Source organism: Anolis carolinensis, chromosome 2 (genome assembly GCF_035594765.1).
Source record: "Anolis carolinensis isolate JA03-04 chromosome 2, rAnoCar3.1.pri, whole genome shotgun sequence".
NCBI lineage: Eukaryota > Metazoa > Chordata > Lepidosauria > Squamata > Dactyloidae > Anolis > Anolis carolinensis.
In genome coordinates this window covers 200,203,668-200,218,713 of record NC_085842.1, presented here as the reverse complement: position 1 = coordinate 200,218,713, position 15,046 = coordinate 200,203,668, and the positions used below count along the sequence as shown (strand labels likewise).

The 15,046-nt window shown below is 39.1% G+C and overlaps 1 protein-coding gene across 13 annotated transcripts in view; it reads right to left on the bottom strand.

Annotated features, from left to right (window-relative positions):
• Positions 1-4,806: 4,806 nt before the first annotated feature.
• The window catches only part of nrg1 (neuregulin 1), a 761,412-nt gene continuing 751,172 nt past the window's right edge, over positions 4,807-15,046 (bottom strand). For 12 of the 13 annotated variants that reach the window (XM_062971525.1, XM_016991126.2, XM_062971524.1 and 9 more), the window contains one exon: positions 4,807-13,671. In XM_062971525.1, the coding sequence (XP_062827595.1) occupies positions 13,017-13,671 (655 nt within the window). In that variant the 3' untranslated portion in view covers positions 4,807-13,016. The remainder of the gene's footprint in view (positions 13,672-15,046) is intronic. The other variant, XM_062971528.1, reaches the window with a different exon arrangement.

Below are 15,046 nucleotides of genomic sequence, written 5' to 3'. Positions count from 1 at the left end.
GTGGGAGAACTTGTGCAATTGGTATCTGACTAAATACTTCCACCCACTACTGTATCTATCTACATACATACACACACATTCTTATACGTTGCCTCACTTTTCCTGTTTTCTGTCCTGTCTTTCTGAAACCCACTTCTTCTCTTTGTGCTGGAGGAAAAAAATATAGAAAGGTTGCCTTCTGGATCCAAATAATATTTCTTGCCTTCTTTATTGCATTTATACCCTATCTTTTTCTTGGGATAGGATCCCATGCAGCTATGCTTGCATAGTTCCCATCCCCCTTAATGTTATGTAGGGCTTTACAGAAAAGCAATGATGAGCAAAATGTTTTCCTGTGCCATGCTTGGGCTGATGAATCTGCAAAGCTTTGTCCTAGTCAGGTCTGTTTCAGGGACAGGCTATTAGAGGACCAGAGTCAGAAAGCAGGGTATATTTACCATTCAGCTTGGCTTCAAATAATTGTTTAGATTTTATCATGTTTATCATGTCATCACACCTTCCGTTTTGCCAGTGATTGCCAGAGAAACAGAAAAAAAGATCATCAGGAGACCCATCAGTATGATGAGGTCCTAGGTCTACTCTAAGCTGTATGTTCTAGGCACCCAAAACTTTATTCCTGTCTTTGCTCTGAAAGTTCTGTAGATGGTCCAAGATGTTTCAGTGAAATGGCTTAATGTGACAGACAGGTCCACAATGATGGTAATGACTGGGTCTATAACAAAGTGAGATCTTGGAAAGTGATGAGAACATGGCAGAGCTCTTCCAGAACCTTCTTGGCTAATCACATACTCACCAATATTATATAAAGGAAGACACATGTGACCAAACATATCAGAGTGTGGTTAAGATGGCAAAAGTTACTACTGATGGGAGTATCCCTTATGCAAAATGCTTGATACCAGAAGTGCTTTGGATTTCTGTAAAAAAAATTTTTTTTACAGTCCACACAGTGAATGTGTTGGTAGATGAATGCTTCAATGATAATTTTTGGGCAGACTGGCTCAAGACCTTTGGCAACTGGAATCTAGTGATCTCTGGAAGGCCACAGGCTCCCCAGCTTGGCATAATGTTTAAGTGAATCCAGTCACCAAGCTGGGGTTCCAAAAACTAATTACCACTTATGAAGCAGGCAAACCACTAATATCTGGCAAATATCCAGGCTCTTCTTAACAACTGCAGAGCCAGGACACATTGGAAATTGATCATTTTATACTTTTTTTTTGGCTGTAGTGGATGCTTCTTCACATAATCAGAGTGTCTACTCTTTTTAGTTAGGGTTTTACAAGGCTACTGCTGTGGCCAGTCAGCACTTTCCACTGTGATTCCTACCAGTAATATATTTTTACTTGCTTAATGTATATGGGTGATATAATGGGGATGGTTTCAGAGCCCATCATAAGTTACGGCCGACATCTAGCTTTATAACAGACTAGCTGTGCCCGGCCACACGTTGCTGTGGCAAAGTGTGGTCGTGTGGGAAATAAAGTATTGTTATTTCCTAAAGCTTGTGAATATACAATATTTCTGGTTCCTTTTTTGTCTGTTGAAGGCAAGTATTAATGCTGCAATTAGCCAGAATGATTAGCATGTACTGGCCTTTCAGCTTCAAAGGCTGGCTGCTTCCTCCCTGGGGGAATCCTTTGTTGGGAGGTGTTAGTTGGCCCTGATTATTTCCTGTCTGGAAATTCTCTTTTTCTGAGTGTTGCTCTTTATTTATTGTTCTGATTTTAAAGATTATATTGTTCTATTTTATTATACCACATTAATTTTATAAATAATATTTAAAATCGTATATTGTTTGCTTTGAACTGGATTATCTTGAGGCCCCTTCTACACAACTGTATAAAATCCACACTGAACTGGATTATATGGCAGTGTGGACTCAAGATAATCCAGTTCAAAACAGATACTGTGGATTATCTGCCTTGGCATTCTGGGTTATATAGCTGTGTGGAACGGCCCTGAGTCTACACAGCCATATAATCCAGTTCAAATCAGATAATCTGTATTTTATAGGCAGTGTGGAAGAGGCCTAAGTGAACCCTGCCTGCCTCCTGGGCACCATTGTGACTGAGCGGGTTGCTAGGACACAATGCGGGCAGGGCCTAAAGGGAGCAGGGCCAACCCTTCTGACTAGCCTCCTGGGGGAGAATTGCTCTTCCTTGTCCTCTGTAATGTGGACTTTATTTTTCTAGGGTTTTTTTGACCGAAAGACATAGATTGGATGACTATGTATTTTGTGGCCAAATTTGGTGTGATTTGGTCCAGTGGTTTTGTTGTTTACTTCATGGGAAAAATGAACATTACATTTATATCTATCTATCTATCTATCTATCTATCTATCTATCTATCTATCTATCTATCTATCTATCTATCTATCCTATTACAAGCTCCGTCTTGGCCAAGTCATTTGGGGTATCAGAAGCAGGACTGGAGCCATGGACCATGGAACTGAGAGGCAGGAGGACTCTGCTGCCCCCAGTTCAAACACTTGTAAGGTCATTCTCTAGTGTGTCTCCTTTGAGGCATAATAAGGTTTGAATTGTGGCTGAAGAACATCGGAAACATGGTTTCTTAGAATGAGTTCTCTGGTGCTTGCCTATTGAAGTTGAAGCTCTGGTCGGTACAGTCAGTCTGGCCAGCCAAAGCAACACAGAGAGACCTACTTACTCTGTTACCCCATACAAGGAGCCTCCGGTAGCCTAGGGTATAAAAGCCTTGTGACTTGAAGGTTGGGTTGCTGACCTGAAAGCTGCCAGGTTTGAATCCCACCCGGGGAGAGCGTGGATGAGCTCCCTCTATCAGCTCCAGCTCCATGCGGTGACATGAGAGAAGCCTCCCACAAGGATGGTAAAACATCAAAATATCCGGGCGTCCCCGGGCAACATCCTTGCAGACGGCCAATTCTCTCACTCCAGACACGAAAAAACCCCCATACAAAAGGGGTAGACATAGTGTGACCATTGACCCTGTTTGAAGCCTCTCAACAGTCCCTCAAACCCTTTCAGTCAACCAATTTGAATAAAATATGTACAATTTTCAGATGTTTTGTGTCTTCAACCATATAGAGAGTCCAAATGTGCAAAGGCATGGCAAGCTCACACAGTATCCTCGCCCCCAGAACCTCCAAATGCTTCAAAACGGTAACAGGAAGTGACATAGTGTTCTGGGCATCATTTCGGCAAGGACTTGGTGGACAATAGAAGTATTTGGGTGCACTGTCAGTGCGAGGCCCATCCCATGTGAAGGGTCCCATGGGGGAAATTCAGTACCAACACACACGAACATACAGAAGAACATGAATGTTTTACCTATATTGGAAACTGCCCTGAGTCCCTTCCGAGGAGAAAGAGGAGTATACAAATAAAATGTTGTTGTTGTTGTTGTTGTTGTTGTTGTGGCTCCTCTCACAGTGAAAACAGATGAAGGGCTTTTCTCTTGTGTGACTTTTCTCATGTGCAATGAGATGGGTACTTTGATTACAGATAAAAGGTCTGTAAACTCTTGCATGGAGTTTTGATGTAGAACAAGATTGGAACGGTAGCAAAAATTTCTCCCACAACAGGGACACATATATTGCTGCTTTAGTATATGGCAAGATTGAACCACCATAAAGCTGGTGTAGTTGAATTTCCTTGGGAAATATAGAGTCTAATAAGGGACAAAATTCATCTGCTCTCTCTAGAGACAATAGTAGTTTAACAACTCCATCGATCCCATTATTTGAATGGAAAACTTTTTAAAAACCCAGGAATATGACTGGTTGCAGCAGCTTCCCTTGATACAGCTGAGAAGGGATAATAAATGTGTGGACTAGCATTTTTCTGTGCTCAGCTCTGGTGGTTTCTCCCATTCTTTTTGTCTGGTTTCTGTGTATAAGCACAGTGTCCTATATCTTCAAATAACATGTACAAATTCTGTTGTTTGTTCTGTGCACAATGTGCAGTAAATTGGCCAGAAGAACCTTTCATAAATGTGTGGTTTTCTGGGCATTCCAAGAGCCTTTCCTTATAAAAAAAACACCTCACAAATTACTGAGTATTTTGAAATATGTACGTCCCCTGATAAACCACAGTTTGCATGGGGATATTTGTAGTGATAAGACACCTTTGGTCAAACGAAGAATCAGCGGAGGTATTGATGATCGATGCAAATCGTTCAAATTGTTGTTTTATATATTAGTGGTTTTATTTTGTATTGTACTGTGTGTTTATTTTATGCATTGTTTTAGGCACCTTGTGCCATATGTAAGCCACCCTGAGTCCCTTTGGAGAGATGGAGGCGGGGTACAAAATAATTATATTATCATTAAATTATGGGCTAATTTTGATTTATAAAAGTGTATACTCAGTGGAAAATCTGGTTGTCACTTTGTTATGTGGAACAGTAACCAATGGGAAATGTGAGAGAGAATTCTGCTATGACTACTATTTCAAGACGAAATTTCAATTAGCAGCAGTAAGGACATGTAACATGTCACAGGATTATTGTTTTTGCTTTTTATTGAACCCTGGTCAATGCCAAACTGCTCAGCAGCAAGTAAACGTGTGATGTCTAAGAACACAGGCAACAAGTAGCAGACTGAATGGCCAACTCCACTCCAGTAAAATAAAGAAGAAGAACAGAGAAAGCTGTGTGGGGAAAGGGAACTGACAACAGAGAATCAAACTTCTGCCAAACGGATGTCTGCTCATAGATGGCATTGGAATTGTCCCATTATATATGGATATGGGCTTTCAGGAACGGATGAGGTAGATGGCCAAGGGAGAATTGAATGGGCTGAAATAGTCTTCAGGGCAACTGTGCTGATACTACACAGTAGCAATTTATTCCAGAACCTCTTTTACTGAAAATGAACAGCAAAACCTTAAATAAATCAACAATTGCTTATTGCTTCATATTTAGGATTATAGATTCTTTAGTTTATCAGTACCTTATGGCCTTCCACTGTGCGTTCTTTGTACATTTTCCATTACAGATACATTCTCTCCAGACCAATAAATTATAATTAAAAAGAAAAGGAAAAAAATGAAAAATACATTACAGTTTTGAAGGGGATGGGAAAGATATAACCAAACAATTTTTGACATACACCTTAAAGTAAGATGCCTTTCTCTCTCTCAATGCCTACATATAAATAATAAAGAACATTATGTTATTTACACTGTTATAACTGATATAGAACTCGTGGAGACAATAAATGAGTGTGGGGAAACATCCAAGTATGTACAAGATGTATTTACAAAAAGAATAGTATACTCAAAATGATATGTGGCCATTTCGTTGTCTGCATTTTCTCTGCAGCATTTCATATAGGGTCGATCAGCCGAGTATCAAGTCATCATGGCTGATAGAGTTTGAGCCAGTGCTGAACAGGGTAAGAGCAAACGTGGCTTAGAGCTCCTAGTAAAGGATGTATAGTTTTGTTTGCCAGGCATCAGTTAAGCTTGCAGAATGCTCAGCCATTCTTTTCTTGCATTGATGCAGGCACTGGAGGAAAATATGGACATGGTGCTTTAAAATGATGATGAAAATGAATAAGGAAAACATACAGTTGCTTCTCCACCAGCAAGTAATACTGAGTAAGATGGCTATTGAGATGTACCATAAAGATGTAGACAGATTGCAAACTGGTGGGAGTTTAGTTGCACAGAAAACTTGGATAAACTGCAGCAGTTACAGTGCCTTATAAACTCTCATTTGGGTAACAAGATTTTTTTTTTATTGCCAAACTTTTTATTATGCAATGCTATCTCTGGCCTACTGCTATAGGAGAGCAGCTACTACACTCAGGACTGTAGTTATTTATTTTTACTGTTGTTTCAAGATACATTTTGAGCCAAGAAGTGTGTGTGTGTGTGTGGGGGGGGGGGGTTAGGGGTTCAAACCTTCTCTCACGAAAATTTTCAGTTTTTTTTTAAAAAAACCTGGTTTACTCATGAATTTTAACTGGTTAACCAAATCCCCACGAGTGTCCACTTAAATTGATTGGTCTTGAGTGTCCACTGAAGTGTATCAATGGACCCTGATTTCTAAATTGTATTGCGTTTTGGAACTACTCTTCATGATTCACTAAAAAAAAAAAAAGTTTCAACCCCCTCCCATTTTTTTCTGGCTACGGCCCTGATTTTGAGCCAATGTTAAGGGGAAGGGGGAATAGGTGATGCACTTAATAAACGTAGGATGACAAATATTGAATGCCCTGAGAACTGATGCAGTCTTTTGTTTGTAATAATAATAATAATAATAATAATAATAATAATAATAATAATAACAAAGACAACTTTTAGCTTGTATTTATGGGAGGGAAATCACTTAGATGGATGCTCTTGTTCATAACCATGGTTGCATCTCACACAATTATATCATCTGATTTCGTCATGCATGTTCATTTATCATTGGTGCAGCACTGATTTATATCCATAAATGAACCAACATGGTTAATAACCCAGATGGAATGTTCTCACCATCCAAAATTAACGAGAGTGCAATACATTCAACTAATTGCAAGTCAGCTAGCAATGGGAGATCAAGCAATATTCATGCAGATATGAACTAATCATAAGCTTGGCTACCTTTGTTTGTGCCTTTTCTCCTTATGCTTCCACACATATCTATGACTTGTCACAGATAGGGTATTAAGCAGCATGTTCTTCTCATTGCAACAAAGGCTGGAATCCCCCATTAGAAGTATCCTCAAAGATACTTTTAAAACCAGTGGTTCTCAACCTATGGGTCCCCAGTTGTTTTGGCCTACAACTCCCAGAAATCGCAGCAGTTTACCAGATGTTAGGATTTCTGGAAGTTGAAGGCCAAAACATCTGGCGACCCACAGGTTGAGAACCGCTGTTTTAAGTGTTTTGCACAACCCCCTCCCTGCCATGGCTGTGGAGGAGAGATAAGTGATATGTCTCTAGCCATTTTCCTGCAATTGGATGTGCTACAACAGATATCTGTAGAGGTCCTTGTGTGGTGTTTGTACACGACATCTTTGCTGCATGTCCAAAACCAGAATAGTTGGACACATCTTTGCTGATCCCCCTCTGATCCGACATGGAAATGGCTACATGTATTTCAAATAATCCCATGAAGTCCAGAATTTATTTCCCTTTAAATGCGATAAAATACTACCCTTTATGTTTTCTTGGTGGACATCTATTGTAGGTTGTAAGATGGTATATCAAGGGGAAAGCCTTTCAAGAGGTGCCATCATAGCACAGCTGTGAATCCTGCTAAATTATTATACTATGTTGGATACTGTAGGACAGTGGTTCTCAACTTGTCGGTCCCCAGATGTTTTGGTCTTCAACTCCCAGAAATCCTAAAATCTGGTAAACTGGCTGAGATTTCTGGGAGTTGTAGGCCAAAACACCTGGGGACCCACAGGTTGAGAACCACTGCTCTGATTCAACTTAACATCTGCTTTAAATTGAATTCTAGCTACTTCAGAAATCCTATCCAACATTTTGAACCACACAAACAAGTTGACTGCTTTCAAACTTAATGCCAGCTCTTTCCTAAATGTCAGTTCCCCATTCGTATTTTCTGTTCTTTTGAGGGACCAGTGGTTGTGGCTTTTAGTGGCTCTAGAAATGTGAATACCCAACACAGGGAGAAAATGTTTTAAACCAAAAATCTATGAACGAATATCATGGTAGAAAGATTTGTTTCTCTCCTATGCCTGTAAATGTCCCAAAAGTACAGGATTACAAACAAATAAAAACAGACAATGGAATACATTTCAGAATATAGTGACTAAAATACAGCAAATCTGTTGCATTTTATAAGCAAGGGAACAATGTGATGACTAGGTAACCAATGTTTATGGACATACTAACTAACCACTTTGCCTTTTAAGTCAGATGGAAAATTCAAGGCAACTTCTAGGGCAGATGCAGGAAAGATGTATTCCCACCGTAACTTCTATATAAACATTTGATAAAATATTTCATTTTATTCATTCTAGTGAATCCGATCACTCATTAGCTCATTGTAACCGACCCCCAAAAAAGGATGAAAAATCAGTGGAAAGGATACCTTTAGATGCATAGATATTATTCTAATTTTTTTTACTCTTTTTCTGCCTCTTTAGTCCATTTTCTCAATAATTTGACTATTTGGTGATGAATTAATAACTTCCACTCATAATATTATTGTACAGCAGTACAGTGACAGAGCCTTGAGCAAGTTTAGAGAAAATATTAGTAAGATAGAAACAATAATTAAATGATGCACAGGGATTTCTGTAGATCCTTGCCAGTGTTGTAAATGCAAATTTACAAACGATAATGTTAAGCACACAATCAATGCATTTGTACTGACATTTTAAACTGATGTGGAAGTAAATTTCTCTACTGTGGTGTTCAACTCCCTGTAGTATATATCACATGTTAAATCTGACCTTGAAAATGCTGCAATTAGCTGTAAGACACAACTGCTCTTTTTACATCAATAGAATGTCAGCTCACCAAATGTATTAGCTCTGAATGGCTGCCATTTAAGTTGGCACGCTTTGCATTTAACACCTTGTCAGGTAGATGGAGTCACAGCTAGGATTTAACAAAAAAACATTTCATCTTATCTATACCAATTAGGAACCTGCAAGTATACTTTCAGTATTGAATAGATATTCAGTAACTGAGGTATAATTACAATACAGAGATAATATTAAGTACTTAATCTTCTTAAATAGGCAGTTTCTAGTAGTGACTCATCAACCTTGGAAAAAAGGCTAAATAGAAGACCGTAATTTCCTTGCCTAGAGTTCGTCAGAGGAGAGACAGATTTTCCAACATCAGTAACAATGTTGGCCAACTTCAGACCTCAATGTCCTTTTGCTTCTTGATTGGGTTAATTTAGTACCTACAATCTTCAACTTGTAGAAATCTATATAGCAGATTTGGGGGCAATTCTGCCCTTAAACATGAATATGGAAGGGGGCAGATGAATGGAGCTTACTGCTTTTGTATTGGTAACATTTTTTTATTGTTCTGGTAGTGTAGGTAAAGGTTTCCCCTTGATATTAAGTTTAGTCATGTCCGATTATGGGCGTTGGTGCTCATCTCCATTTCTAAGCCGAAGAGCCAGCGTTGTCCGTAGACAAATCCTAGGTCATGTGGCCGACATGACTGCATGGAGTGCTGTTAGATTCCCACAAAAGCGGTACCTATTGATCTACTCACATTTGCATGTTTTCGAACTGCTAGGTTGGCAGAAGCTGGGGCTAACAACGGGAGGTCACCAGTACCACGGATTTGAACCCCCGACCTTCTGATCAGCAAGTTCTGCAGCTTAGCGGTTTAACCTGCTGCGCCACCATACTCCACCATAAAATAGGAAGTATGGAGAGGTGTTCCCTAACCATGCCCTTAGGAACAATGAAGAAAAAAAAAGTAATTCAGTGAACATAAAAAGTGATATGAGAGAAGAGTGATTCACAGCAATCAAGCTCTCTTTGTTTCACATACAATAATGAAGCCAACAAATATATCTAGGAGGAAAGTTTATGCAGCGAATAATTGATAAAATTACTGAAAAAGATTACCATTTGTCTTTTGACAGTGTGCTTAGTACTATGATATCTGTAGCATCAAGAGCAAAAATCTATACTGCCGGGGTTGACTTGGTTTCCTAATTTTTGTGGTACTGCGCAGACGGCAGTCCAACAATGAAGCGAATTAGGCAGTCGCCTGTGGCGCAAAACATACAGGGGCACAGTTGAGACTGCTTTTTCTGTTGATTTGTTGTAAAACATGATGTTTTGGTGCTTAGTTTGTAAAATCTTAATGTAATTTGATTTTTAATAGGCTTTCCCTTAATCCCTCCTTATCATCCAACATTTTCGCTCAACCAACGCTTTTATTTTTCAGTGATTGGTTTTGGGGGGGGGGGGACCAAAATTCTGTTCGCCTACACTTGAAAAATACCTAGGGCCGGCTCTTTATCAAGACCCAAGATAGTTCATTTTCAAGTAAGAGTGTGTCCCCTTTCTCTGGATCATATGCTTGTGTGGCTACACACACCTGACGTGATAGTGCTTGAAAATCTTTTGCCTCAGTACCTGACCAAGTATGGAAAATGAAGGGAGAATTCATGATCTGAGAGGTCTTAGGTTATACATCACAGATTGGCAAAGTTGTATAAGATCTTACTCTTCACTGCTCAAACTCATGCAGGAAAAGGATGGTACCTCCTCCCTCCTCTTGTCATTACACTATGGGAGCCAAATAGTTCCTACAATATGAAGCTTTCAGAGGCACATAAGATATTTTGAGCAGGCTCAAGAGACAGGGCCATGGAGGTCTTCTGGGAAACAAAGCAACACAGGAATATCTTCTTACTTTGAGAAAGCAGATATTCACTAGCAAATGAAGACTCCGAGGATGCCAGAAAGCTAATGCTAGAAAACATTCCATTTTTAGGTTGTGAACAAGCAGCCAGTATTTAGCAATGCAGTTAAACATGCACTTGAAGTCAATAAATGAAATGGAAACTTCAAGCTTGTGTACATGTGAACTGCATAACTGGAAAGCAGCTTGATTGGTAGTTCTGTAGTGTAACTTCATCAACGCTTATAGCACGAGCCTATGCAGTTATGCAGAACTAAATCCCACTGAGTAAGTTTTCCTGATTCATAGGATTAGCATTGAATCCTACAGTGTTCAAGTTACATTCTCCAGATCAGGCCCTCTGGGAGCTTTGAGGAACTCAGCCACATATGGATATGCATCACTCTTAACTGACTTCAAATGACCAGCCATGAACTAAAAACAGATTTGTTTTCCTAACAGATTCTCCTGAGGGCTGACAATAGAAGTGCAACCAGTTATTTTTTTTTCATTCACAAAAAAGAGCATCCATAGGATATATCTCCTCCAGTTCCCAGGCTGCTCGACAGAGGGTAGGATAAGTCATAAAGGGAAAGTGTACCTAAGCTTTCATGTTCAAAAGCGAGGTTGACTTTCAATAACTCTGCCGCTGGTGGTAAAAGACCAAATTAGAAGATGGCAGATGTGTTGCTTTAAATCAGGAAATATCTCAACTATGCAGTCAGCATAGTGGGAAGTTTTAGGGCAAAATGTACACATGGATTCATAGAGGCTTATCATGCCTCTACCTAGCACACACCCATGCAACCTCTAATTTTGCTCTAAAAATAGGACCTTGCAAATGCTTATATGTGATTTTGGGATCCCTTTAATTTAAACAAACAGATCTGCTACTTTCTCATCCTAGTTTGGTCCGCTTGCTAGGAAGGCTTTCAATCAGTGGCCACATGCATGTACATAACAAAAACTCATGCATGGTCGGGAGCCTGGCATACCTAACATGCTTGTCTTACAAACACTGAAATAAAACCAAAAACTGATTGCCTGACATATGCTTAATATCTGAACTTTCCCCATAAATCTTACTTTAGTAAATTTTGGTTCTGTCTTATATGTATTTGGTATTAGTGCAATAGAAGAGATCATCCAACCAAAGAGTAGTCTGCTATTTTCCTCACAAACTGAATATAAAACATGTCTCAACCTAAAATGCAGGCTCAAAATTATTGTGATTTTATCAATGACACTGCAGTTCCCTCTGTTATTTAGTCCCTTTCTTACCTGGTTACGAATAGGTAAAGGTAAAGGTTTTCCCTGACATTAAGTCTAGCCATGTCGGACTCTGGGGGTTGGTGCTCATCTCCATTTCTAAGCCAAAGAGCCGATGTTGTCCATAGACACCTCAAAGGTTATGTGGCCGGCATGACTGCATGGAGCACAGTTAGCTTCCTGCTGAAGCAGTACCTATTGATCTACTCACATTTGCATGTTTTTGAATTGCTAGGTTGGCAGAAGCTGGAGCTAATAACGGGAGCTCACCCTGCTCCCCAAATTCAAACCGTTGACCTTTCGGTCAGCAAGTTCAGCAGCTCAGTGGTTTAACCCGCTGCGCCATCAAGTTCTAAAATACTTATGAACTACAATGATCTTAATCCGGACACAATCCAGTAGGAGGATTTCCTACTGGTAAAATAACATGCTGTTTTCCTACATGCTAAATCAATAGGTGCAGAACAAAAGGCCAGTTGTGCTCCAGCGCAGATCCTATTCATTTCAAAGATGAACTCTCAGCTAGATTGTGTCCCATTACCTTTTGTGATCCAACAATCCTAAACTTGTACTTTTAAGAAACACTATTAAATTCAACTTCTTTCACTTTCTCAGTGATAGGGACAAAACCATAGTTCTTACGTACATTCGAGCAGATTCTTGGGCTGATAACATTAAATGTAAAATCACAATATTTCTGTCAAATAGCTAATATAGCACTACGTCTTTTGTATGCATTGTCTTGCTGTTTTATTTTATTGATTAAATTTAATTGATGCCTTGCCTTTCTATCAAAAAAGATGCTTAGGGTGGCTACTTAATAACAACATGCTCTTGGATCTAGCATCTCCTCAAGGCTCCCAAAGCAACCCTCAGTTCCGCCAGAGTAGAGAGCAATTAATATAGGGCAAGCAAATAAAAACGGGGCTATTTTTTTGAATCGGGGTACAACAAGCAAACACAGGGACTGCTGCAATTCTTGCAAACTATACAGCCATTAATGCAACGCACAAAAAGAAAATGAGCCGGGAATGAGGGGGGGGGGGGGAGGACAAGGACGGGGCGACAAGTTAAGAGGAAATAACCCAGAATGTTAAGAGACTTCGGCGAAATACTGTAGGAACAGCAATCACTTGGAAACTTTTACAAAACTTGCTCTCAACATAACATAACATAAAGGCACCATTGATATTGTTCTTATTTTTGAAATACTGTAAAAAAATTGCTACATATGGCACATAACACTTTTGTATATACATTATATATTTAATTTATAAAAGTTTTTTTTTCTCCTGTGGTTTTCTTAATCCTAATAGCAGAACTGCTAAAATAAAATAAATTGTTTTAATTTAAAGGTGGAGTACTTCATTATATAAAATAAAGTTTTACATGTGAATCTATGTGGGGTTTAAAGTGTTTTTATACAGGGATGGGGTCTTGGTTAGCTATTACGCTGGACAATCTTGCTTGCAATTCTTCCTGTGTCGAGAACCGGCTGGTTTGGTTAGTCCTGGTGTCAGCCAACCGATATGCAGAAGCTGATTCTAGGTCTGCTGCCACGGGGTTTTGTATGCTCAGAAAAGGCGTATCTTCACCTATTCTTTCATCCTCCGTTTCACTCTCTGAGCTACTGTTCTCACAGCTTGTGTCAGTGTCTATTTCCAATCTGTTGGAAATGTGGCCATTGGCTTTTGTTCTTTTTGCCCTCCGACTATTGACTAGTTTCTTTGGGGGCTCTTGTGTTGGTTCATACTCCTGGGTGGTTTCATATTCCTCATCCTCCACTATCCTCAGGGGGCTTGGCGGTAGACTGTTGCTTTCATGGCCAGGATTGTGGTGGTAAGAGGAGTTGAACAGATGTATGTGATGCTCGTATTTCTCCCGTAATCGGGGTGGGGTCACCAGTAGGAGAGGCCTCTCCTCTTCTATGAATGGACTGACTGCCACAGAAGGGACAGACATTGTTAAGCTGGAGACCTGTGGAGACATTTCTGAAGCAGGTGACTTTGGAGAACTTGGAGTGTGGAAATCTACAGGTGACATGCGAGCTGGTGTGGTCATAGCTGATACATACCTAAAGAGGAACAGATAAAAGTTAAGTTGTAGCAGGAGTGAACTAGAAACAAAAACATGACAATATTGTCCTTCTTTTATGTATACCTGTGTACTATTCCCCATTTGGCTCCTAACATACTGCACTAAAATATCCTTATAGCTATTGACGAAAGTAGTTTAGGCTTAAATGTGAGGGTCTATGCCAGGAGTCCTCAAACTTTTTAAGTGGAGGGCCGGTCCATGGTCCCTCAGACTGTTGAGGGGCCAAATTATCATTTGAAAAAAAAACCCGCACAAATTCCTATGCACACTGCACATGTCTTATTTGTAGTGCAAAAAACCCCAACAACAATTATTTGTTTGTTTGCTTGTTTACTACATTTATACCCCACCCACTCTCATCCCGAAGGGGGCTCAGAGCAGTTTACAAGTTGTATGTACATACAATATATTATATTATTAGCATAGCACAATATTAGCATTATATATTACTATATTGTACTATACCACTATACTGTAATATTAATAATATTGCATTTAATATATAATTAATATTATTATATTGTATTATTATTAGTATTATATTGTATTACATTATAATATTATTATCAATATTATATGTATATAGGTACACAATATATGATATTATTACCATAGCACAATATTTATTTATTTATTTATTTATTACAATATTTATATCCCGCCCTTCTCACCCAACAGGGGACTCAGGGCGGCTTACAATAAAACGCATATATAAAAATTATACAGTGCAATATAAATCAGTTAAAAAATTATTAACTTACATCAGTATTTATAAAACACATTACAAAATACAGGTAGGCGTGTTCAGTTAAAAAAAAACTGGGTCTATCGATTGAGTTCAGCGTACATGATAATGCTGCCAATTCTTATTCAGATTAGTAAATAAACAATATTAATAAACAATATTAGTAAATGAAAGAACAATAAAATATTTAAAAATAAAAACAATTTTAAAATACATAATCCTACCAGGATTTCAATGGGAAGTGTGGGCCTGCTTCTGGCCAATGAGATAGTCAAGTTAATTAGGACTGTTGTTGTTGTGTGCCTTCAAGTCATTTTGACTTTGGGCGAGCCTAAGTCTAAAACTGAGGGCGGGAGCCAGGTAAATGACCTTGGAGGGCTGCATCTGGCCCCTGGGCCTTAGTTTGGGGACCCCTGGTCTATGCAGTTGTTCATTATTCACTTTCGTAAAAACAAACATTGAATCTCAAATTTATGCCACAAACATTTGGGACAATATTTGCTACTGAAGAAAAATAGCTCCCCCCCCAATTGTTTGAAGGACATTCATTTTTCATTGTTATTTTTGAATGCCTTCAAGCTGTTTCCAACCTATGGTGACCCTAAGG